This window comes from Adiantum capillus-veneris, chromosome 22 (assembly GCF_014529385.1).
Source record: "Adiantum capillus-veneris isolate H3 chromosome 22, ASM1452938v2, whole genome shotgun sequence".
In the NCBI taxonomy this organism is placed as follows: domain Eukaryota; kingdom Viridiplantae; phylum Streptophyta; class Polypodiopsida; order Polypodiales; family Pteridaceae; genus Adiantum; species Adiantum capillus-veneris.
The window spans coordinates 30,169,549-30,194,381 of record NC_140952.1 but is presented as its reverse complement, the minus strand read 5'-3'; the positions used below and the strand labels follow the sequence as shown (position 1 = coordinate 30,194,381).

The 24,833-nt window shown below is 41.4% G+C and overlaps 1 protein-coding gene across 1 annotated transcript; it reads right to left on the bottom strand.

Moving 5' to 3' along the window:
- Positions 1 to 667: 667 nt before the first annotated feature.
- LOC147429096 (fruit bromelain-like) lies at positions 668 to 3,491 on the bottom strand. Its single transcript, XM_086495182.1, has 5 exons — positions 2,796 to 3,491; positions 2,282 to 2,526; positions 1,954 to 2,085; positions 1,650 to 1,877; positions 668 to 983 (listed from the first exon to the last, which is right to left on the bottom strand). The coding sequence occupies exons 1-5, from the start codon at positions 3,367 to 3,369 to the stop codon at positions 927 to 929; spliced, it is 1,236 nt and encodes a 411-aa protein (XP_086351308.1). The 5' UTR covers positions 3,370 to 3,491; the 3' UTR covers positions 668 to 926.
- Between the last annotated feature and the right edge of the window lie 21,342 nt (positions 3,492 to 24,833).

The window sequence follows — 24,833 nt, the reverse complement described above, 5'->3', positions numbered from 1 at the left end:
TTGTACATTTCCACAGGGCATTCCATCTTTCGTTTTAGAAGCCATTATAGTCTCAAGCGCATACATAGTATCTATTTAAGAAACGTAATCATAGAAACATAAAATATGCTCAGTATCCTCTATGAAACCATTTTTTCTCATCTCTTTCTATACATTATATATATGTTCTTGTTGAGTTCTATTGATACTTTTAAGTTTCATGAAACATATTGAACCATGCTCTATTAGCCCTTGAGAACCCATCGAAAAGTTTCCTTCCCATTTAGCGAAGTGAGAATCTTTTTCTTTCTATGCCATTGCAATCCCAATTATCTCCTTATCTCCTTGTAGTCCATGAACTCTTTTCTAACTTCTGCTACCATCACTGTTTATCTTTGTGCATACTCTAGACTTTATTCCATTTTTTGTGTATCATATAAGAGGAGTCATTTATGAACAACCTGCAGAATTGTTTTACATGTGAATGGATTCCATCCAAAGAACAAAGATACTCAATCTAATGCAACTTATTAAGATATGAAAATAGAATTTAGGCAAGTGTGATGGATCTACAAGGCAAAACGTGCCAGATGATCGAGTTCTAAGGATTCCATTCAATTTTATCTTAATGCGCTTAGATTCAAGAAAGCATAAAGTCATCCAATGATGAAGAATTCCATGCAGAGGATTGATCAAGAAGTAGTCGATTAAAGAAACCTTGCAATTTACATGGCCGTCCACCTTAAATAATCTATCCTAAACTACCCTTATTTCCACAATTAAATTGAACATATGGAGGAATAAACACCTTAAGAAAAGATTGAATAGATTGTATGCATGAAAGCAAATCCATTGGCATCATAAAAAAGTTGTCAAGTGCTCCCTGCTTTATTTAGTATAGCAATATGTGGATGGAAGATCAAGAATGGAGTATTAGTGACCATCATTCAAGCATCAATCAAACTTTGGGAGGAATTGTCGCGCAGAGTGATACTCAAAGGGGCCTGCAATGCACACTTAATAAATGAGGAAGAAGCTTTGAAAGCAATGAAAAGAAGGAGGTTCATGTTGCTAGTCTCCTCTATATATAAACAAGGCTAACTTTCTATCTAATGGTGTGTTGCATGAGCACCTAGGTGACACATGGTAATGCATGAGTTCACAAGAAGATTTAAAAATTGTCTCATGTAGGAGAACTGAGTCTTTGTCAGTGTTTTTCATACAATGCATAACATCATGAGCTTTTGTAAGGGAGGCACCCCATATATACCTAGCTAGGTATGGGGTGCCTCCCTCACAAGCTCATAATGTTGAGGTAAGTCACAATGTGGGAATTATTGTGAGAATTTGTCCAAAACTTCTTGTGGTACGTTGCGTGGAATGATGTTTATGTGCGTTAACGGAAGGGTGAGAGTAAGAAAAGGGGTTGCAATGTGTGGTCCTGTGGATAATCAATCAATGTGATGGGTAAATGAGAGGAAGGAGGCAAAGAAAAAAAAGGCAGTCAGTAATAGACAGAAAAAAAGAATTACTATGACTCATGAGTGTGTGTGTGTGTGTGTGTGTGTGTGTGTGTGTGTGAGAGAGAGAGAGAGAGAGAGAGAGAGAGAGAGAGACGGTAGGGGGGGCGGGGGGGGGGGGGGGAAGAAAGGACAGAGGAAAAGAATTACCAGCGCCGGCATGATCGGGTATTCGTTGTTCCTACTGAGGATATTGCAGACGCCAAAAGGGAGGGAGATCCCGCGCTGGACGCGGACGTAGCCGTCTTCTCCCCAGCTAGGGCCCCAAGAGTTCTGTATAAGCCAATAGGCGACACCATCCGCATCGGTTCCATACCCAACCATAAGCATTGCATGATCGAGTGTTAATGGGCTGCAATCTTTACCAGTAATAACCCCCTGTTTATGCTCCAACAATTTATATCATTAGAAGAGCGACGTACGTGCAGTGAGCGACATCAATTTAATCACCCACCGTCTTGTATAGCGCAAATTCTTTCGTGAAGCATTGCATAGCCACTGCCACAGGCTGGCGGGCAACCGCTTCCATCAGGGCCTGCTCGTCGTGCCATTTAACCGCTTGATGACCACTGATTTGCATGATCACCTGCAGCATCACGCAGCTGCAGATCTTAGGTCAACCAAAAAAAGCACACACACATGTTCTTTACGTTTACATAGTTTAGAACGTCATCTGCAAATTCAGGCAAGAAAAGCAACGCCTAATTACTCGCTAAACACACAGATAATCCTGTACATTTAATTATCCCTTGAGTGTATAGCTATAGAAAGAGAAGTGAGACCGGCGTCTGGGGGTTACGACACCGGCCAGGCTTTCCTGTAACCCCACTGGTGTAGGGATAGTCAATCTCCAAGGCTAAGCCATTCCTTTGTATCCAATCGAAGGCTCTGCTTGGCCACCCTCCGCTGCAACCATTATACGCTGAGCAGCTCACAACCTGCTCCACCGAGGCGCGAAGTAAACTGCCTGTATTGATGGCGTATAAGCTCTCGACAGCCCCGACAGCAGCGACAGCCCAGCAGCTGTCTGCAGAAACATTGCAGAAAACGGGCTAAGCTGGCTGGCTCATGATAAGAGAGAGAGAGAGAGAGAGAGATCAGGGAGAGGTGTGTGTGTATTGGGTGGGGGGCGGGGGGTGGTAGTAGTGAAAATTATTGGACTTCTCCAGCAGCAGCCGTGTGTGTACTGTGTGTATGTGTGTGTGTGTGTGTGTGTGAGAGAGAGAGAGAGAGAGAGAGAGAGAGAGAGAGAGAGAGAGGGATTTGAGAGAGAGTCGACCAGCTAGTGAAGCTCACCGCAATTAACCCCCTGCGTAAAGGCAGGCGTAACAACACCATGCTGCCGCCAGTCGACGAAATCTGGAAGGCTATCCCGCAGTACATGGGATGCTGTATCATCATATTGAGCTAATTGAGACTGAGATTGAGCCCGAAGAGCTCTAGCCTGATCGGCCTCCACCTCCAGTGCAGTACGGTTTCCAGGGAAGATGCGGGCCTGCACGTAGCCCATCTCCCGGAACTCCTCTATGGTGAGATCTGCGAACTCATTGAGACTCACGGTGTGGCCGTTGGACTTGTCACTGTTGTGCGCCTCTATGAAGGCCAGGGTGTCTTTAAAGATGCTGAAGCGCTTCAGCTTCTCTGTGCTGCCCTCCTCGCCTGCCGCGTACCGCCTCCCGTACTTATGGTTCCAAGCATCAAACAGGGTCATGAGCTCGATTTCGGATCCACCAGCAGCTGGGGCCTCAAGATCGACCCCTGCGCCGCGCTGTTGCGTTGAGCCGGCGGCGGCAGCTCCAGCTGCTGCTACAGCCGCCCAGCTCGCCACTGTCATCACCACCCACCAACTAGCTATGCAGTAGGAGCCCATTCTGATGGGTGGTGGCCTGTAGTAGACTGGACAATATCTGACACCTTGGAGCTAATTAAGACATCCTTCATGCCGTTCAGTGCAGATGGTATCGACACTCTCTCTCTCTCTCTCTCTCTCTCTCTCTCACTCTCAGAGTCTGATCTGTAGGCCACAAGACACGTCAGACCCATGGTGTAAAATTTTTCAGTATTGACCCTTGGGGCACAATTTCCACGATGCTTCTCCTCTCTAACGTTTAAAACAAAAACGCGAATTCACTTCTGTCGGTCGTATGCCCAAACGTCGCAGCACCCTAAAAGGATTCATAGCGAAAGGTTTGTAACTTTGTAGTCTGCGTCCCTTAGAAAGCCCCTCAGAATACAGACTAGAGGGATGCCATCAGAATCTGAGCACTAGCTTGAGTTTCAGACACAAAATTTCCCTCCTCCTATAACCACACAAATTAAACAACCTGGAGTTAGCCATAAGAATTGAGAAGTGGGCAGAGCTTTATCAAAGAGCTTGAGGAGCATGACAAGGATGCTATCAATAAAATGACACTCTCCTATTAACTCAGTGGACGCCATCATGACTCAGGCTTAGGATGACACTCTAGCACAAAAGCAAGGAGTCAAATCCACAAGGAAGAAGGAGAAGTCAAGTGATCCAAAGTAGAGATATTCAAGGCTTTAAACTCCTCACAACATGTACAATACATCAAACACATAGACACGAGAATCATAGAAATTATGAACATGGCATGAATGACTACACATGTAAATTTCCTTTTGTCTTCATCAAGAGGTTTGGTATAAATGAGTCATGCTAGCTCTGGTTATAAAGACAGTACACAAGTTGTAGAGACAACCAAGCCATGTACGCTCCGAAGACTAAATCATATTGATCACAAGTAAGGTATGCATATGTGAGACATAATTTAGTTAGAGCGTGCTATATATAGCTCCAACAACAAGAACAAGTATCCTCTTCTACATAATGATTATTGCTATAATCATGTATTGAATAGCACATTTAAGTCAAATGAGACACATACGACCCAAAAGATGCAAAAAATAGTTGTGACAAAAAGTATGACATATCAAAATCAACCCTTGCTGTTTGTGACAAAAAAAAAGACAAAGACTTAGATAATTTTGGCAAAAAAATAATCAAAAGTGATTGGTCATAATGAGACTTGTGTCTAAGAATTCATGAGGATAAACTATGTAACTTGTAGCTTGCAGGTTCCTTTCTTGTAGCCTAGTTATACTCAGATCTAAGAACGCTTTGCTCAATGATTCTCAACATACGAGATCAATGTAACAAAACACCATTCATCTTAACCACTCTACCCTCAAAAATTGATCATAAGCTAAGGGAGTGAGAAAATCATCATGCATGCGCAACTACAATATAACATGATGGCAATGTAATCACAACAATGACCAAGTTGAGTTATTCAAAGCTTAACATTCATGATATAACATACAAAACACTCACAACATGCATAAAACATCAAGCATAGACATAATAATGTACATACAAAACATACAAAACACTCACAACATGTATAAAACATCAAGCATGATATAACATACAAAACACTCACAACATGCATAAAACATCAAGCATAGACATAATAATCATAGAAACTATAAGCATGACAACGACTATGCATGAATACCAAGACACCATGTATTCTCCCAAAGAAAAAATCATATTGATCACGTCCAATATGTATAGGTGAGATGTGGTGTAGTGAGGGTGAGCTTTATATAGCTCCAAAACACCATCGAGACCACAAATCTAAAGTGGAGATAGCCTTGCTGCATGAGCATACATACAAGGTGTGGGCCCTATGAAAGTTTGTAAAAACATATTTTAGTTTCAAGAGCATTATTTTTTATGGGCATGTTCTTCATCTCTTCCCTCTCTTCTGGTCTACTATCTCCACATTCTTGCTTGTGAGTTGCTTCAAACCAAAACCTTTTTCTACCCTTGTCCAACGATAGTTCTCACAAGGTTTACACTTGAGCATGCTTATATCAGTACAAGTTAAAAGCACAATTCATGTAGACTAATTTAAAGTTGGTTCAAACATCAATTAGATGCTAATACCGCATAAAAATTTTGTGCACACAAATTTCACAAAAAATTCACAACCTTCCCAACCCTTGTACAATCATAATCTATGCAATCAAGCTTTCCATAAAAGGTTTTCCTCGTTGGTATCGTTTCTCTATTGGTTTCATTAGGAAGAGAATGGGGTCTAGGAGGGAATCTTTATTTGCCATGAGATCATGGAGGTGATTAGCATTTTGACGAATAAGTACATGTAGTGTGTGCAAGAATGGTGGGTGTGTAAGAGAGGTGTAAGAGTGGTCAAAGGATACACTTTTCACTCCAGAAAAGGAGGTGGATAATTTTATGAGCTTTAGCCTTCCATAAATTTTAAATATCTCTCCAATTTGAGCGGAGATTATCAATCTACAATCTACATGTCAAGCTCTTTCTGTAGATATGTTATATGATATGGTTTTATTCGGTAGATTTTAAATTTCATTTTCAAAGGAAAGTTGAATTGAAATAAACTAGACTTTTTGCCTATTTGAATTCAAAACTTGTCTCTTGATTTCTTTCCTAATACTAAATATTTGACTCTCTTAAAGTGCCAAACAAAGAAGCCCTCCTATACCCCACTCTCTTCCTAATGTCTCTATCTTGTTCTCCATTTTGTGCAAGTGCAAGGGTGTGTGCCTCTGTATGTATCCCCCTGTGTTGGTACAATATGTGCAAAAATAAGAAAGTTTGTGGGAATTTTTGAGAGTAGAGAAGGAATTGAGGTTGCTTGGTAGTGTGAGATTGAAATTTTTGAATGATTTGAGTGTTAGGTGACAAAAATTGTGTGACTCTATGCATATTTTTTAGTGGATCGTGGTGTATTATGTATCATGGGCTATAAAGAGGCATTTGTGTACATTCTAGAAGATGAATCAATAGTACTTACCTATGCTCAATCAATCTTCTTTAAAACCTTAATGACAAGATAATTCTAGCTAAAAAGTATGCTATGTTATTTTCTCTTTGTGGTACCCTTTTGGGAATATATCTACAATGGCTATATATGTTGACTATAGTATCCATAGTAGATCTAATCTTTTGAAGTGTTGTCTAGATAGCTTTGACATTGTTGAAAATAGGGTTGGAGGGAAATGCACACAGCTTGGAGAAGATGAAGGAAGCTCAAGGACACAATAGAGAGTAGTATTACTTAGTGTGCAATGAAAGATGAGTTAGACCTAGAGTGATGTGCGTATATACAATGCATGGGGGGGAAAACCTTGTGAGGGAAAAAATGTTCGGGTGGTCCTAAGTGTGTTCACACACATCAATACCACATGTATATGGGAACAAATCACCCCTTGGAGTGATGCGGTGAACGAGAGATGGCACATAGAGTATAGGGAAGTGCCATGCCTTGAGGACATGATCAGTCCACAAAGGGGAGTAAGCCCAAAGCTTTGCGAATAGATTCAAACTTCTCACGAGACAATGCCTTTGTGAGAATATATATTTGTGAGGTTGTCGTGTGTTGGCAAATAGGCCATGTTGATCTCTCCTACTGAGAAATTCTCCCTGACATATTGGTAATGCACCTCAATTTACTTTGTGCGAGCATGAAAATTTTGGTTCCTCACAACTGCTAATGCGCTTTGACTGTCATTTTAGATGGTGTTGACAATGTCCTGTCCAACACCCAAATCATCAATAAGGATTTTGAGCCATACATACTCAATCGTAGCTATGAAGACTGCCCTGCCTCACAACTGGAAGTATGCTCCTTGGTGAACCATGATATGCATGAACTGTGGAGCATGAAGCAAAACCCACTAGTGGACACTCGCTTGTCATTAAAAAAAACCCAAGCTGAGTCAAAAAAGCATGTAAATCTGGTGGCAATGACCCCCTTGGGATAAAACAACCCAAGATGTAAAGTGTCACTCAAGGAGCAAACGATTCTCTTGACAGTCTGCCATTAATGCTTAGACCCTAAGCTATGCATAAATCTATTGGCTTATGAGATGTTAAATAGAATATTCAGACTCGTCTTGTATACATAAATAAGGTAAGAGTGACGTTGGCAGGATCATCAACATCATGAAGACTCAATTTCAAACTTCTTTCCATGGGGATGGCAATAGCTTGCAATCCTCAAGTCCAAACTTACATAGCAATGTCTCTATGTAACTTTTCTGACACAAGGAAATAGCACCATCATAGTGCTTAAACTATATGCCCAGATAATAATGCAACATCCCCAATTCTTTCATTTTGAAAGTAGCATTCAAACCAGCCTTAAATTCATCAATATGTGTCTCATTTAGACCAATGATTGACAAATTAGTCACATATAGAACAACAATGAGAAGTACATGGCCCTCACACTTTACATACAATGTGATTTTTGTTGGACTTTTTTGTTTGACCAAATATATGAGTGTCAGTTTCTCATACCAAGCACGAGGAGATTGCTTCAACCCATACAAAGATTTCTTAGATTTGCCATTTCTCAGGGGGTTCACCATTCAAATATACCCGCCTATATAACGTGTGTTTGTGGGGTATTTAAAAACCCCGTCTTTTAACATGTTTGAATGAATAAAATGACCCCTTATTTTAGTTTTTTTTTCAAAATTGAATATAAAAATCTCTTATTTCAATGTATCTCTGTTAAATTGCCTGAAACTAAAACCCCTCCTTTCGAACTCATGTTATACATTAACATGATTACATAGTGCACCCCCCAAGACAAATATTTGCACACTTTATCTTCTTGCCCTTTAATGACAAAACCGAGAGTCTGTGTTACATAAACTTCCTCAAATATATCACCATTCAAGAAAGCGGTAACAATGTTTGATTGATATATATCCCAACAAAAATGAGCTACCAATGCACATAGAAAATTCACAGTAGTCATACGACAAGTGGGAGAAAAACTCTCTTCATAATCTATGTCTTTCTGCTATGCATAGCCTTTTGCAACAAGTCTAGCCTTATAGTGATCAATCTCACCATCCAGTTTGCATTTCAACTTATAAACCCACTTTGTACCAATTGCCTATTTTTAAGGAGGCAATCCAATAAAACACTACAAGAGGCTCTTCATATTAGCGACGCTCACACAGCGACGCTCAAAAAAAAAATTCCCGGCGTCGCTATGAGCGTCGCTATGAGCGTCGCTATGAGCGTCGCAAATTTCTTTGTAAATTTGCGACGCTCATAGCGACGCTTATAGCGACGCTCATAGCGACGCCGACTGGGGTAAAAAAATAACCGAGCGCGCCCAAAAACTCAGATCTCAGATCTGAGTTTTTCGGCGCCCTCAAGCAAGGAGCAGGTAACGCTCTCCCTCACTCTCTCTCTCTCTCTCTCTCTCTCTCTCTCTCTCTCTCTCTCTTTTTCTTCTCCACACACACACACACACACACACGAGGAGAGGAAGGAGAGCCAGGTATGCTCCTTCCCTCTCCTCATTCTCATGTTCCCTTCCCCTCTTTCTCTCTCCCTCTCTCTCTCTCTCTCACACACACATACACACACACATAGTGTTTTTGAGAGAGAGAGAGAGAGAGAGAGAGAGAGAGAGAGAGAGAGAGAGAGAGAGAGTACAAACAAAAACAAAAACGCACACACACATACATAAACAAAGAATGCACACACACATTGAGAGAGAAAAAGAGAGAGAGAGCATGCATAAACAAAAAACGCACGCATTGAGAGAGGAAAAGAGAGAGAACATGCATAAACAAAAAACGCACACATTGAGAGAGGAAAAGAGAGAGAAAACATGCATACGATCCAAAAAAACGCACACACATTGAGAGAGAAAGAGAGAGAAACTAATTTAACGTCGTAGGAAACTAATTAAAATTAAAAGACCTAAAGATCTAGCCGACGAGGAGTTGAACTCAAGACCTATTATTCAAGAGGGAAATGGCATAATCAATCTATCATACTTGGCATGGGTGATAGAAAGGTTATACCATTTATCTCTTTTTATTGGCACACACATCCACACACGCGCACACACACAAGAAGAAGAGAGTTATAACGTCGTAGGAAACTATCTTAAAAGACGTTAAAGATTAGGTTATATGTAGACTTACATTAAATTAGATTTAGGTTTATTTTTAACTAGATTTACGTTTATTTAAGCTAGATTTAGATTTACGTTATATTAGATTAGATTTAGGTCTCCATAGACTGCGATGCCTGCATGAAGCGGGTGAAGAAAGCCCTCAATGGAATATAGGGTATTGCTGCCTTCACTCATGGTGGGCTCCGTCGATCCAAAAGTACTGGTGAAATGTCTTCAGAAGATAGGGAAGAAGGTGGATCTTCAGGGCGGCAAGAGTCACTACATCCCCGACACAATGACCATCTAGACAACCTCTAGTCATTAGACTTACGTTAAATTAGATTTAGCTTTATTTTTAGTTAGATTTACGTTTATTTAGATTTACGCTTATTTACGTTAGATCGAGTCCACGCAAGAATTACTTACGGTTTAGGGTTTAGAGTTAGACGAACAGTGAAAAGATCTACTGTGAAAAGATGTTAAGATGAAGTGAAGTGCTACATCTAGAGAAGAGGCAAAGGGGTTTTGTCCACTACATGCAGTATCATGTAGACGTGGGTGTGTAGATTTCTTGTACCCACAAATATAGGTATTGACCAATAAAGACGAGATTATAACCCGGTGGTTCTGATCTCCGTGCACCTCTAGACCGAGGTGTGCGGGGATTGGACATGACTAGAGAATGTGAGGTAGAGAGAGAGAGAGAGAGAGAGAGAGAGAGAGAGAGAGAGAGAGAGAGAGAGAGAGAGAGAGAGAGAGAGAGAGAGAGAGAGAGAGATAAGACAAAGAATGCCAATAGAATATTAAATTTGTTGTCCAGGTTATAAGTTTTTTATCCTTATTATGAGTAGCGACGAGGATGTGGGACCGTCCAACCGAAACACCTATCTCTCAACGAGGGTCTTATGTCCTTGTAATCAATGCAAGCATGCTGTGCGACGGACAAGACGTGTTTCTTTGCAGCACGTTCGCGAATTTGGCGATTTCGATCCATCTATTATAGATCGAGTTGTTGCCAATTATAACTCGTCGGATTCTGACGCTGGCCAACAAGCAGCAATCTTGCAACCCAATAGACGTGTTCGCAGGCGCTTTGGTCAAGCAGCATATGTGAGGCCACAAGATGTAGCCTCTGACAGCTCGGGGGATGATCATGCAGAGCACATTCCCAACGAGGCAATGTTTGAGCCCGAGATTGATGAAATGATCGAGACGATCATGGATTCAGAAAGGCTTATCTATGATGATATGAAAAGTGAAGCCGATACGCCATTGTATAATGGAGCACGTATGTCTAGATTGAAAGCACTCCTGGTTCTTCTCAACATGCAGGCAAAGTTTGGATGGAGTGACACTAGCGTCACAACGCTTTTCAGGTGATCTATTACAATTAGTTTACTTTAATAGAACTCTAAATGTACAATGATCTGATAGATTTTTACACGACTGTATCATATTTTTATGTTGTGTAGATTGCTGAAAGAGCACATACTACCAGCTGACAATGTGATGCCAGATTCCCGAGATGAAGCAAGAAAGATTTTGTGAAACTTGGGGATGGATTACAATTCTATCCACGCTTGTCCTAATGACTACATTCTTTTCAGAGGGGAATACACAGACATGGAGAAGTGTCCGAAATGTGATTCCGAAAGATATCGAGTAGATCTCCACGGGACAAAAATTCCACAAAAGGTTTTGCGACATTTTCCTCTGCTTCCTCGCATCAAGCATTTCTTCGAATGTAAGTCCATGGCCGCCCTAGCATCATGGCATGAGGAGAATAAATCTTCGGATGGTGTGCTACGAATTCCTGCAGATTGCGCAGCCTGGAAACATATAGATGGAACATGGTCGGATTTTGCCAGGGAAGCTCGAAATTTGCGCTTAGACCTGGCTATGGATGGCGTAAATCCATTTGGTCAAAGATCAACATCTTACAGTGTATGGCCCGTTGTCATCGTCAACTACAACATTCCCCCGTGGTTGACTACGAAGAAGGGGCACCTATGGCTAAGCTTGATTGTGCCAGGGCGATATAAAGTGGGGAATATGGATGTGTATCTTCGTCCACTATTGGAAGAGCTACAACAATTGTGGATTGGCATAGAGGTGGTGGATATGAGCCGACACACAGGACGACGGAATGCTTTGATCAGAGGCATTCTAATGTGGACCATGCATGACTATCCTGGGCTAACAGAATGCTCAGGTGATCTATTGACACTCCTCACTCAGACACTGTAAATATTGTTTTTTCCCATAGTTGATCTATTATCATGTGTATACATGCAGGGCTTCAAACAAGCGGATATAGAGCATGTGTCACATGTGGACCTAGACTGAATGCACGTAGGGCACCCTCACTGAAGAAGCAAATCTACGAAGGTCATCAAGCGTATCTTCCAGAGAATCATGTGTTACGCGACGGCTTTTTGGGAAGAGAGCCACCAAGGATGTCTGCACAAGCATGGTTAGAGCAGAAGGAGATGTGCGATGACGGATTGCCTCCAGGAATGAAGAGACTATCTCTATGGTACGAGTTACCATACTGGCCCCGACTCATGATCAATCACTTGCTCGATCCAATGCACATATTCAAGAATGTGGGTAATCTACTATGGGACCATTTGACCGGCAAGAAAGATACTTTGGGAGCCAGAGTTGACCTTAGAAATGTGGATCGTATGGAGCAATATTGGCCGCAAACAGCGTCTGATGGGTCGATAAAACTCCCTAAAGCACCATGAATTTTCACAGGAGCCCAAGAACGCAAAGTAAAAGAGGCCATTCGATCTTTGCGGACCCCCACTGGCGTAATGCACTCACTCCGAACGTGTTTTACTAAAGAAGGAAAGCTTACCGGTTTGAAGTCACACGATTGGCATAAAATGTGTCAGGTACGTTCATAGTGGTCTTTAATATCATTGCATAAAATGTGGACTTTAATATCATTGCTGCACATACTTTATAGTTTATTTTACCGGTTGCCATTGAGGGATGTTTGTCTCTCGACATCCGTAACACAATCTACAAACTTGCAAAGCTGGTGCAATGGATCTCACAAAAGGAGATCAACGTAGACTCCATACCATTCGCCAAACTAAATGCTGTAGAGCTTGTGTGCATGTTTGAGAAACATTTTCCTACTACCATGCTAACCATTCAGGTGCATCTTCTTGTTCACATAGTTGATGAGGTGGAAATAGTTGGCACAGTTCATTCCAGATGGATGTTCTTCTTAGAGCGTTTCATGAAAACGCTTAAGGGATATGTGCGTCAAAAGGCACGTCCGGAGGGTAGCATGGCAGAAGGTTGGTTGGTATCAGAGTCCCTAGTGTGCATTGGAGAGTGGCTAGACGGATTTGATAAATCCCGAGACACGCTATGGCGAACCATAGATGATGAGCGCATATCTGGGATTGTCATGTGCAATCTCGGTGTTGAGAAGAAGATGACGGAAGATCTAGAGGCTAAAATCAACCGATTTTGCATGCTTCACAATCCAGTGATGCAAAAGTGGATTTCACAATATGAGGATGCAAAGCAAGAGCGACAAAGGGCACGAATCGAGTGGAGACGGGGAAGACGACCACTGATGCACTATCCAGCGGTTCTGGAGAGCCTACCAACCTTCATGAGCTTAAGATGGTTGCACAACCAATTGAAAAGTGCACAACAATGCGGTGACGAAGTGACTGAAGAAGAGTGGGAGTACTCTCGGGGTTGCGCGACCAAGGTAAGTTTGCAATGTACGACTAGTAAGTGACTTTATTTATAAACGTTTGAACGGCCACTCATAATCTTTGTTCGTTGTAGTATAAGTCATACACAGCAGCATGGTGTAAAGGTCGACATTTTAGGGTGGAACGAATCGACAAAAAGCGTTTTACTCAAGATTGTGGAATCATGGCAAAATTTGAACAGTCTAGTCGACGACGTTCCTCTGATGCAGATCCTGTGGTGGCGGAACTCACTTACTTCGGCACGCTGCAAGAGATTCTGAGGATCGATTACAGAGGATTTTTTGTCGACTTGTTCGACGTGCAATGGTTCAAGATAATCATGGAGGGTCGCAACGCTACTGTGCGTAGAGGAGAGTCTGGTTTTCTTGAGGTGGATTCTACTAAGAAATGGACTGACCTAAGAGACACTTTCGTACTACCCGAGCATTGTGAACAAGTAAGTATATAAATAGTTAACATCCCCCTTTTACAAGTTATGTGCTTGAAAGCTCTCATGTAAGTTATGTGGCTCTGGCAGGTAATATTTCATCCTACAAAGTCTACATCAAACTGGTGGTACGTCATAGAGGTAGCCCCTCGTAGTGCAAGGACGTATGAAGGCTACCATGTGCCAATCACAACGACATCAATGGAGGAGATCAGAGAAGATGCTCAATCAGAAGCCGCTGCGGTGCTGCCAGACGAGCATCAAGATGCTACTACTCTATATGGGGTGCATGCAGAGGAGCTACAAAATGAAACAGAGGATATGTGTTTAAACGGAGAGCTCTATATAGATATAGGAAGTTATGCTGAGTTATGCGAGGATGAGAGAGAGATCTCTTAAAGCCACAAATATTGTATTTGAACAATTTTGCTCCATGTTGTAAAAGATCTGGCTCTCTAAGTACCTTCCATGGTGTATAACGCTCTTTTCTACTCGCGCTCACATCTTTTGATTGAAAATTCTGAGTTTTCGACTTGCCCGCCCCCACACCAGCCACAGCATCGCCATCTACGCCAGGTTTTGCATGGCTGACTGTTCCTAGAAGCTACACACCTCTACCTACTCCGCCAGGAGCCACCCCACTCGACACTCCTCGCTTCGGGGCCCAGACGCCGGTGGAGACACCTGACGTCCGTACCCCCATCGACACGCTGCTAGAGACCCCTGCCGGGACACCCAGGTTCACGCGTCACTGGCCAGAGGGCTTGCCTTACTCCGTGGACATCAGCGGCGGCATCATCATGGATGATGACGGCAAGAAGGTGATCTCGCGCATGCGTGGTCTTTGCTCTCAGCTGTTTAGACACTACATACTAAACAAATGGAGTGAAGTACCAAGTGATTTAAAAAACAGAGTCATCAGCATACTTCATGATGAGTTTCCCGTTCCAACACGGGATCAGCGCTTCAATGAAGACCTGATGAAGATTCGAATGCGCGAATACTGCAAACACAAGCGTTCCGAAGTGCAAAAGCAATCAAGAATGGGTGGAACACGCCAGATTGGCTGGCCAAAGAAGATTGGAAGAATGCGAAGAAAGCAGCGCGCGAGAATCCCGACAAGTGGAAGCAACAAAAGGATGCAGCCAGAGCGCGAGTAGAGGCAGGGAGCTCGCACCACTTGGGGAGCGGTGGATGGGCATCATTTGAGGCCGATTTTGTAAGTCTTTTCACATTGCTCTTTATGCATGTTCAATAGTTTAGGGTTTATGAGTTTTTTAGTTCTAATATAATGAAATCTTTGTATGTTTTGACAGTGGTCGATGACAGGACGTGATCCCACACCGTACGAGCGCGAGTACGTAGGCAGGAAAGGCTTAAACGCCCTGATGGACATTCTCAGTTCTCGCGGCGGCATGGTTAGGATTAGGGTTTACTCTTTTTTATTTTTTGTATTGTTTTATAAATGTCGTTATATGTTTATACTTACTGAAAGCTGTCTTATTGTCTTTTTTTGCAGAATCCGACAGATACGCCGCTTGGACGCGATGAGACGTCTGACTAGACGACGTCAGTTTAGCCGTAGCTAGATAGCATTAGTTTAGGGTTTCTCATAGCTTATGTATCATGAGACGGATTTTATACGTCTTTTTGAACCATGTATATTATTACATTTGTCACCGCAGTTCCTTTTGCCAATCAATTCTTTATGCCTATGATGTTGTACAATTGTCATTATTACATTTGCCAATCAATTCATTTTGCCTATGATGTGTACAATTGTCAATTTTGCAAACAATGCGTCTTGTGGGTGACTATTTTGGGTCTATTATCTACCTTTGCACTTTTTTTAAAAAGTGAATCAAGTACAATATGGTTGATGGGTTGAATGCCCTGCCACCAGAAAAAATTTCTCTCGGGCGTCGCTATTTATGGCTCTGTAGCGTCGCTATGAGCGTCGCTATAGTCTTCTGTGTAAACGTCGCTATAGGCATCGCTATATGCGTCGCTATGAGCGTCGCTATATGCGTCGCTATGAGAGTCGCTATATGCGTCGCTATGAGCGTCGCTATATAGCGACGCATATAGCGACGCTCTCGTAGCGTCGCTCGTAGCGACGGTTTTAGCGACGCCGGGGGTTATTAAAACCCAATGTATTTCCGTCGCTAACAGCGTCACAAGAGCACACAACCTCTTGTAGTGAAATACATGTGTCATTTTCTATGTGCATCATATTCTAATTGCTTGGCAACCATCCGATTTTTAAAATTATATGCTTCATCAAAAGACAAGGTTCCTCTACATCACATAAGCTAGAAACACCCAAAACATAACAATCTAATTCATAAGATGAATGGCAAGAACCTGAACGAGTATGAGTAGACAAAGGTACATCCAATTTCTAGTCATGCAAAGTATGACAAGTCATTTTGGCCTACGTCTAGCCTGCTCATTCTCAACCCTTTCCTCATCAAGTTACATCATGTACATCTGCATCAAAAATTGGCTGGTCGGTAACGTTTTCAAAAACCCCCAAAGGCTGTACATTTGCCTCATTTGAATTTACACTCAAAATGATTCAAACTTCCACCATTAAAAAGAGGCAACAAACTATCATTAATTTCATGTGAGCTAACAATAATGTCTCTAGTACATGATAACAAAGACTGGATATAATCTTCCACAAACACAACATCACGTAAAACCAAGATACGCTTCGTTTGTGGATGGTATAACCTGTAATCTTTGCTCTCAGTATTGTAACCAACAAAAATATGTTTGACAGCCTTATCATCCAATCTGATCAATAGATGGCTTTCGATCACGCAATGCTTCATAAGGATTCATAGACTGCGAAGCCTTTGTAGGACACGTGTTAAGTACATAAGTGGCACACATGATAGCCTCGAGCCAAAATAAATGTGGAAAAGCTTGAATCTTGACCATACATCGTGCCACTTTTGTAAGCGACATGATCTTCCTTTCAGCAAAAAAATTTTGCTAAGGTTTATATGAAATTGTACATCGGTGTTTTATCCCATGACTAGCCAGAAATGCAATAAATTCATAAGACATATATATATATATAACACCCCCCCCCCCCCCCGCCCCCCCCCCCACCCCACCCCACCCCCCCTCCCCCATGAACAAATGTTATCCATAGTACATCTAGAGACATTTTTAGCCATAGCCAAAAATTGCTTAAGCACATAAACACTTTGGAATTTTCTTTAAGCGGATACACCTATGCATGCCCAGAGTATTCATCAATGAAAGTCATGAAGTAAAGATAATTTCCCAAGGACAGAGTTTGCATGGGCCCACAAACATCACTATGCACAAGCTGCAACCTGCATGTAGCCCTAACTGAACCATCCTTTGGAAACTTTGAATGCTGCATATTACTCAAAATACAAGCTTCACAAACATGCTTCACATGGGCTTCAAGAGGTGGCAAAGAAGCAACCATATCATATTTCTACAAACACAGCAAACGGGCAAAATTTAGATGCCCAAAAGATGCATGCCAAAGTTTTGCATCTAAAATAGCCTTTGAATCCACAACTGCTTTTGCAACATTCTTCCCACACTTGTTATACAAAGCGACCTTATACAACCCACTGCATAAAATGCTATATGCAACAATTTCATCACCAAAAGTGAGATCATGAGCTGTTTATCTGAAGTCTAGCAAGTGCAGATATAGACAAAAGGTTCTTTTTTATCCCAGGTACATACAATGCATCAACAAGTGTGAAAGATCTAGCATTCCTAGTAGTCAACACAATCTTTCCAACTCCCTTGACCGGATAAGAGGCATTGTTGGCACAAGTGGCTCAACTACCATGAGGTACATCCTTGAGAGAGATAAACAAGTCACGATGAGAGGTAATGTGCTTGTAGCACCAATGTCAAAGTACCACACATGAGCATCTGCAGCAACTGGCCTCGGGGGGTGCAATTTGTAATTATGTTAATGTATAATGAGAGTTCAAAAGGAGGGGTTTTGAAATGCAAACATTCTAGGCAATTTAACAAAGATACATTAAAATAAGGGGTTTTTATATTCAATTTTGGAAAAAATACCTAAAATAAGGGGTTATTTTATTCATCTAGACATGTTAAAAGAGGGATTTTTTAATACCCCATGAACGCACGTTATATAGGGGAAACTAAACGGTGAACCCCCTGAGCAACTGGCATACATACATCACACAAAGCAGGATCATACGTTCATTCGGCACTAAATTCCCACTCTGCATCTACATCAACATCACAATCTTCTTTCACAGAAGATTCTATAATAGCTGCACTTGTAGTGGAACGAACCTCTTTTGCCTTCAACTTAGGACACTGCTTGATCAAGTGATCATTAGCTTTACAATAATGGAAACGCATCTTCTTTTTTCACTTTTCACTAGAATTCCCAGACGGGGTGTTGCAAGCAGAAGCATTGGAAACATGTGATTTTTCACTCACCGAATTAAGAACCATGACAAGTGGCTACATTGCTGTTACCATTTTTTCTTTGAGCAGCAATAAAGGCATGTTCAACTGCATGTTGTTTAGCCTTGATTTTCTTGAAAGCGACTCTTGCAACAGCATTGTGCATAATGCATCAAACTTGACAACTTCAGGAGTTCCTTGGGTCATAAGTCTCCAAGTACTAGCAAAAATCTGGTAAGAATTTGGCAAAGCATCAAGAATAGTCTGCACAAGTGAACTGTCAGAACTGACTTCACTTGTAGAAATAAGTTTCTCATTAATACCCTTGATACCAACAAGGAAAGTGTTCATTTCATCTTCCTCATACATAATCTTTGACTATATCTCTTTATGTAGTAATGCAATTTTATCCTCATTTTGCGACTTGCATAAAGACCAACCAGAATATCTCAAGCCTGTTTTGCAAGTTTTAGTTGAACGAATGTGAGGAGTAATAGTATGCTTCATGGATAATGCAATCAATGCATGAGCTTGTGCTCTCTAACATCCCAACGAGCTTGCTCAGCCATAGGAAAAATAGATTTGGTAGCAGTAACCCTTGGGGGATTTACTCTATATACAAAATGGGACGCCACCTGCGAGCGGGCAACTTTGATAAAACCCCTATATAAAATTCGTATTGGGAAACATGACCCCCCTTCCCAGTCTTATATGACAATCAATGAAGAAAACTATCATACTCCTATCTCACATATAAAACTTTAGTCTCAAATGATCTAACTGAGTAAAACTAGTCAAAGAGTGTGTAGCATAGTGACTAGCAACATACTAAGGAACCACTTTTTTTTATAATTGATGTACCCTTAATGTCTTAGTTTGAGTTTCAAACTTTGCGCCCGTTCAGCCTATACTCTATTCTGACCCATCCAAAGTTGGTGTAAATCAACCCTTGACCTGCTCCAAATCAGCCCTTATCTATGACCGGCTTGATGAAAAAATTGATGTTTGACTTGAGAAAAAACTTTCCTAAAATTCATCCGAGTTCTAGAGCACACCGGTGACCAACCTTTACAAGTAATCAACACGGGTAAGCCCCCCCCCCCCCCCCCCCCCCAAAAAAAAATAAAATGATACCCCCCTCCCTTATTTTAAGCTTGGGAGATAAATTATTGGGGGCCCGTCCCTAACTTATACGCTTATGTAACTTGTAAAAAGAAACCCTACCTTACACTTACGTGGTGCGATAAGTTTTCCATGGTGAATCCCCCGGGTAGTAACCCTACCACCAAAACTTGTAACATCCTCAACATCGTCTATATCATTAGAACCAGGGTGTACATCAATGCCTTGCATCATGTAGGCCCACATTGGGTAATTGTTCCAATCCAATTTATCCTCAGCAGCAAACATCTTGAACACATCTCTGCTGGTGTCAGCCATTGGCAAATGCTTGCAACCTGATGTAAAAACTTCCCAAAAAGAGGAGAAATAAAGGAAGAACAACACATGCTATGTAGCACAATCTATAGAAGAATGTAATGGACCTATTATGCAAAAAATAGCACTGATAGAAATTCTGTACAAAATGAAAAAATTGCCTCCATAGTACTACTTATAGTGGAAATGGAGGCTGAAATGAGCCCGAATATAAATTCTAAGCAGACTTTTGACGCTCACCAAATATTTTTTGACCTTCTAACACTCACCAAAGCTCACACAAATCGGAGAAAGTGAGTAGGCATGTGCTGGCGATGCTGGCAACTAAGCTCAAGAAGACCCGACCTGCTTTGATAACAACTGTTGGAAATAGGGTTGCAAGCAAATGCACACACCTGGAGAAGACCAAGGAAGCTCAAGGCACAAATGAGAGTGTACTTAGTGTGCAATGAAAGATGAGTTAGCCCTAGAGTGATGGATGTATATACAATGCACAGGGGGGAGAACCTCCTAGTGAGGGAAAAAATGAGCTGGTAATCCTAAGTGTGTTCACACACATCACTACCAGTGCATGTATATGGTTTGGTAACAGACATTGAGTAGGGCATCCTTGGGGGTGGTTTCTATATGGTGACATCCCCCCATGATACTAAATCATCTGTATCTGCTACTATAAATAGGGATGCAATTGAGGATTAAGAGAATTTGGATCAAAAATCACCTCTTGTTGATACCTAGAAATAAAGCACTAGAAGTAACACCAGTTGTACCTTTCATTCTACTATTCATCTAGAGGCATGGTAGATCTACTACATTAAGTCAAACTAGATGCTTGATGATGATGATATGTATGTTCATGTTAGTGATCTATTAACTTATCAGTTCCCTCTAATACTTCTGCGAGTGATGTTGATGTTGATTTATTAAGGAATGTGGGGGTTGAGTGATACATTGCTACATAACTCTTTGCTTCTTGATTTTATTTTAAAATTGATTGTTGTTAATGTCAAATATACTAAAAGGAACTTGTTAATGGTATGGGTTGACTTTTGTGATGGCTTGTGAAACTACATGAGTTTGGTTGGGAGAAGGGTTTAAAAATATAAGAAGAAGAAAATTGGGGATGCTTTACACAATGTTGAGGAGGTGTACTTACTTGCAAGGAACAGTACACTGTGTCATAAGAAAATGCAAGACCTGAATGAGGTAAGGAGCATAATTAGGAAATTTGAGGATGATCAAGCATGTAGGGCTAGACTCCTCCACACCAAAATAAGTCTCAAAGATTGCAATGAGGCATCAATAATGGTATTTTGGAAATTCAAGTCCAAGGACAGTAGAGAATCAATGACATATATTGAGATTCAAACTGTGCTCGTAGATTCTTGAGGAGATGCATGTTGGATGCAGGAGAGTACTCTAAACATATTCAATGCTTCATTTGAAGAGGCAAATAATACGGTCAGGTCTTGTAGTTAACACCTTTCGTGATATTGTGGATACATGTGTAGTGGATGCAACTGCCACCAAAAATCTAGGTATTAATAAAACCCAAGACCTTGTGGGATCTCAAAAGATTATGTATTGCATTTCTAGGAACAATTAAAGTATATGATTTTCCCAGGCCCTTTCCCTCTCTTCAAATCCATAGAAAAATGCTAAACCCTCTAGAAGATCTTCTTCTTGGCATAACAACAGGTTCTTTGTCTCTTCTTTGTCCTCAGTTGTCAATAAGGGTTGGATTGACAAAACTCCTCAAAATTGCATTGGAGGCCTCGCTCTCTTCAAAATGCTTCTCTTTCTCTTCGTAGTCTAGTACCTCTTTGTGAGGGATCTTCGACTTGAATAGGTGGCACGGCCACTTTAATACGTTTGTTGCTCCGCTCACCTCTCTTTTTCTTTCCCTTGGAAGCTCTTTTTCTTTTCCATTTCTATTTTCAAAGTTCCTTGGGCACCTTCCACAATTTCCCTTGGGGCTTGATATGTGAGGTCCTATCCTTCAACTATTTCCCTTGGGGCTTGATCGGTGAGGTCCTATCATTCATCTTCCTGTTCCTCGTCACTCTTCCCATCTTCATCTTTGGAAGGTTCCCTGAGATTTCTTTTAGATCGTGTTGCAGAAGATTTAGCAATCTCAGCCTCTTCCTCCTTTTCTTCTTTATAATCCATGCACTAGAAGGTTGAGATTGATCATACCCAAAGTTGGAGTGAACTCCTTGTGAAACACTTTCACATTCATTAAAAAGAGAATGGGGTCTAGGAGGGCCTTTTTATTTGGCAATTTAAGGGGAGTCAAACCTTTAGTATTAACAAAGCAATCAAAGAGAAACTTTTAAATTGAAACACACAAAATGAGTAGTTTAATTAACATCATCCCCCCCCCCCCCCCCCCCCCCCCCCCCACCACCACCAAAGAGAAAGAATGAAATTGAAAATATAGTGGCAAACTACATCATGTAGCATGTCTATGGGACAAGATCAATGCATAGATTGCCCCTATGCGCCTTTCTTGCCAATTCCCCTTCGTGGTAGACATTCTGTCCTAGGAGATCTCCAATGTACCAAAGTTGTAGTTTGGATTCAAGATTTTCCCATTGGGCTTGCTCAACTCCTTTGATGGTGATGCCTTTCTGATATGTATCTATCATTGAGAGTCTCCACCATGTTAAAGTATCTTACTAGAATACAAGAACCTTAGCTAGAGTCTCAAGTTCTTGCCAAAGCTTTATGAGATCATCCATTGTGTCCCCTGCATACACTGTTATGAGTCTAGTGTTGAGGGGAGGTGGGAGCAAGACTGAGGATTCAAAATCTTTATAGTGTTCGGGAACACCTGTGGTGCATCCCCCCGAGCCATGCTAGTGTAAATCAAAGATACACTGGTGATGTTTGGACACATTACAGAGAGCCTTGGGTAGCTCTAGACCTGATGTCTTCACTTCCTGAAGGACAATGTAGTCAACGGGGTCACTATAATTTGTGAGCCAGTACATGCAATTTACTTCAGGCCTCGATGCAACAGGTGGTTACCCATGGGAATAAGTGACACACAACATTTAATGACGGGGGGTGAGAGGATTGATGGCTTGGACGTCCAAGGCAAGATCTAGAGGCGGGATAAACCTGGACAACGTGAAAATTGAGGCAAAAAGGATATCAAGGTAGCGTAAAAAATGAGGGCTTGTCGACCAGTTTTGAACCCACCATCTCGCAGCCCAGGCTTTGGGTCACATGGGCTAACCAACTCAATCACCCACACATGTTGTACCCAGGCCCGTTTTTATGAGCTTTTATTGTAGGCCAACATGGATTGTTTGGGTTTAGGAGGTTCAATTTGTGGCCGGGTTTAGTTTCAATGTGATAGTAGCAGCTCCGATTGGATAGAATTTTGTGTGTGGACTTGTGAATCTTGGTCCCCTCACCACTTGTTGGAGTTTTTTTTTAGCTTTGATGAGCACGGTTGCATGAGCATTTGCACTTGAAAAGAAATTTTATTATCTACTATTTGATGATGATACTTGCACTTGATCTTCCTTAAGGAGCGGTTTTGTAGGCAATGAAAGCTCAAAGACGGATAGGGTGAACTTTAGAACTGTTACAATTAGCAAGCACAAAAGAAATGATGATGGGCATGGAGTGACATTAAAGAAGGGTGTATGTTTGTTTGATCGCATGTTGAGAGGATGCCAGGTCAAAATCCCACCTTTTCATTTAAATTCTTGCTATTTATCTCTATGTGTGAACGATGTACATGCAAGAGTTTTTTTCAGTTGTATTTCTATATAATAAATTCAATCTATATGGCCATAAATAAGGGCCGCCACCATTTGGGGAGAGGTAGAACGCCATGTTGAGAGGGTGGTGAGTGTGGAGTGGTGTTGATTGGTTGAGGGGTCCATTTGTCACCAGACCTAAGAGAAAAAAAGGTTTTTTGGTGTTGCCATGCCGAGTAGGAGAGGCGAGGGATGAGAACAAGAGTAGGGCATGAGGAGAGTACCCTGGAGATCAGGTGAGAGAGAGAGAGAGCCAGGATCAAGTGTGAGGAATCTGCCGTCCCATGAAGATGTACTGGCATGTGTGCAAGTAATATAGGGAGAGGGAGAGAATCATGCCTATAGCATAGAGAGATAGAGAGAGAGAGGTCTTTTGGGCCATATTTGATAGAGAGAGATGAGACTTTATTGTAAGAGAGAGTCAATGTTTGGTGCTACCGGATATGACGAGTGCGTTGCCCTATAGGGTGTAAGTCAAACAAAATGTGTTGCCCTATAGGGTGTAAGCCAATTGCTTGGGCTATCAACGTCATTCAAAATTCTTGAAGCTCTAAAGATACAAAGAGGTCTTGAATATAAAGATAAGTTTTGTTACATTGTTGTAAAAGCAATTTTAATATTCATTAATACACGATAACTTCATACTATATCTCATGCTTCTCGCCTTTCTCATCTCTCTTTTAAAATAAGATAACATATTCTTACCGTTGTGTTTGTTGAATAAAAAAGTGATCACTTTGTGGATATTCGTTGATGAGATATGATACTGAGACTAAATGCATATTCAGTGGCACTGGATTTTAACAGCACTTGCAACCCTTTTAGGTCCATGCAAGTTTGGATATGGGAGTTTGAGCATCATTGTTGTTTGCTAGGTTTTTCTTGGTCTTGGGTTTGCTCCATGACCCAGGCCTAGAAAAATATCTAATAGTGGCACGCCCGGTGGGACCAGCTGCTTGCAACATCTAAGTGTTCTAGCAAAAAGTCTGCATCCTAAATGAAGTTTTTTCAAAGAAAATAATCTATTGCGTTCTTTGAAGGAAACAAAAAAAAGGGGTTTTTCTTTTGATGAATATTAGTTCTTGTATTTTGCCTGACATGTACATGTAAACTTAGACCCAAGCACCTATAAATTCCTCTTTGAAACTCCATAAACCTAAGTGTTTTAGGTCATTGGGAAAGACCCACTCGAGGTCATTGAGGAGTCATCAAGGATCATTAGGAGTGCCAAGTCAAGTCATCACTGCAAGGGTAGGGGATGTTTACTAGTTTATCTTTTTGTGATTACATAGTGTCTGTCTCTTGTTTGCTCATATATGTTTTTACTTGCATCATCTATAGCCCAATGGATAAGGCACTCGTCTAGCCAAAAATTCTCGGTTCACCCTAACAAACTAGTATTCCCCCCAGGACGCCACTGTTGGAGTTTTTTTTTAGCATTGAGGAGCACGGTTGCATGAGCATTTGCATTTGAAAAGAAGTTTATATTAATTATCTACTATTTGACGATA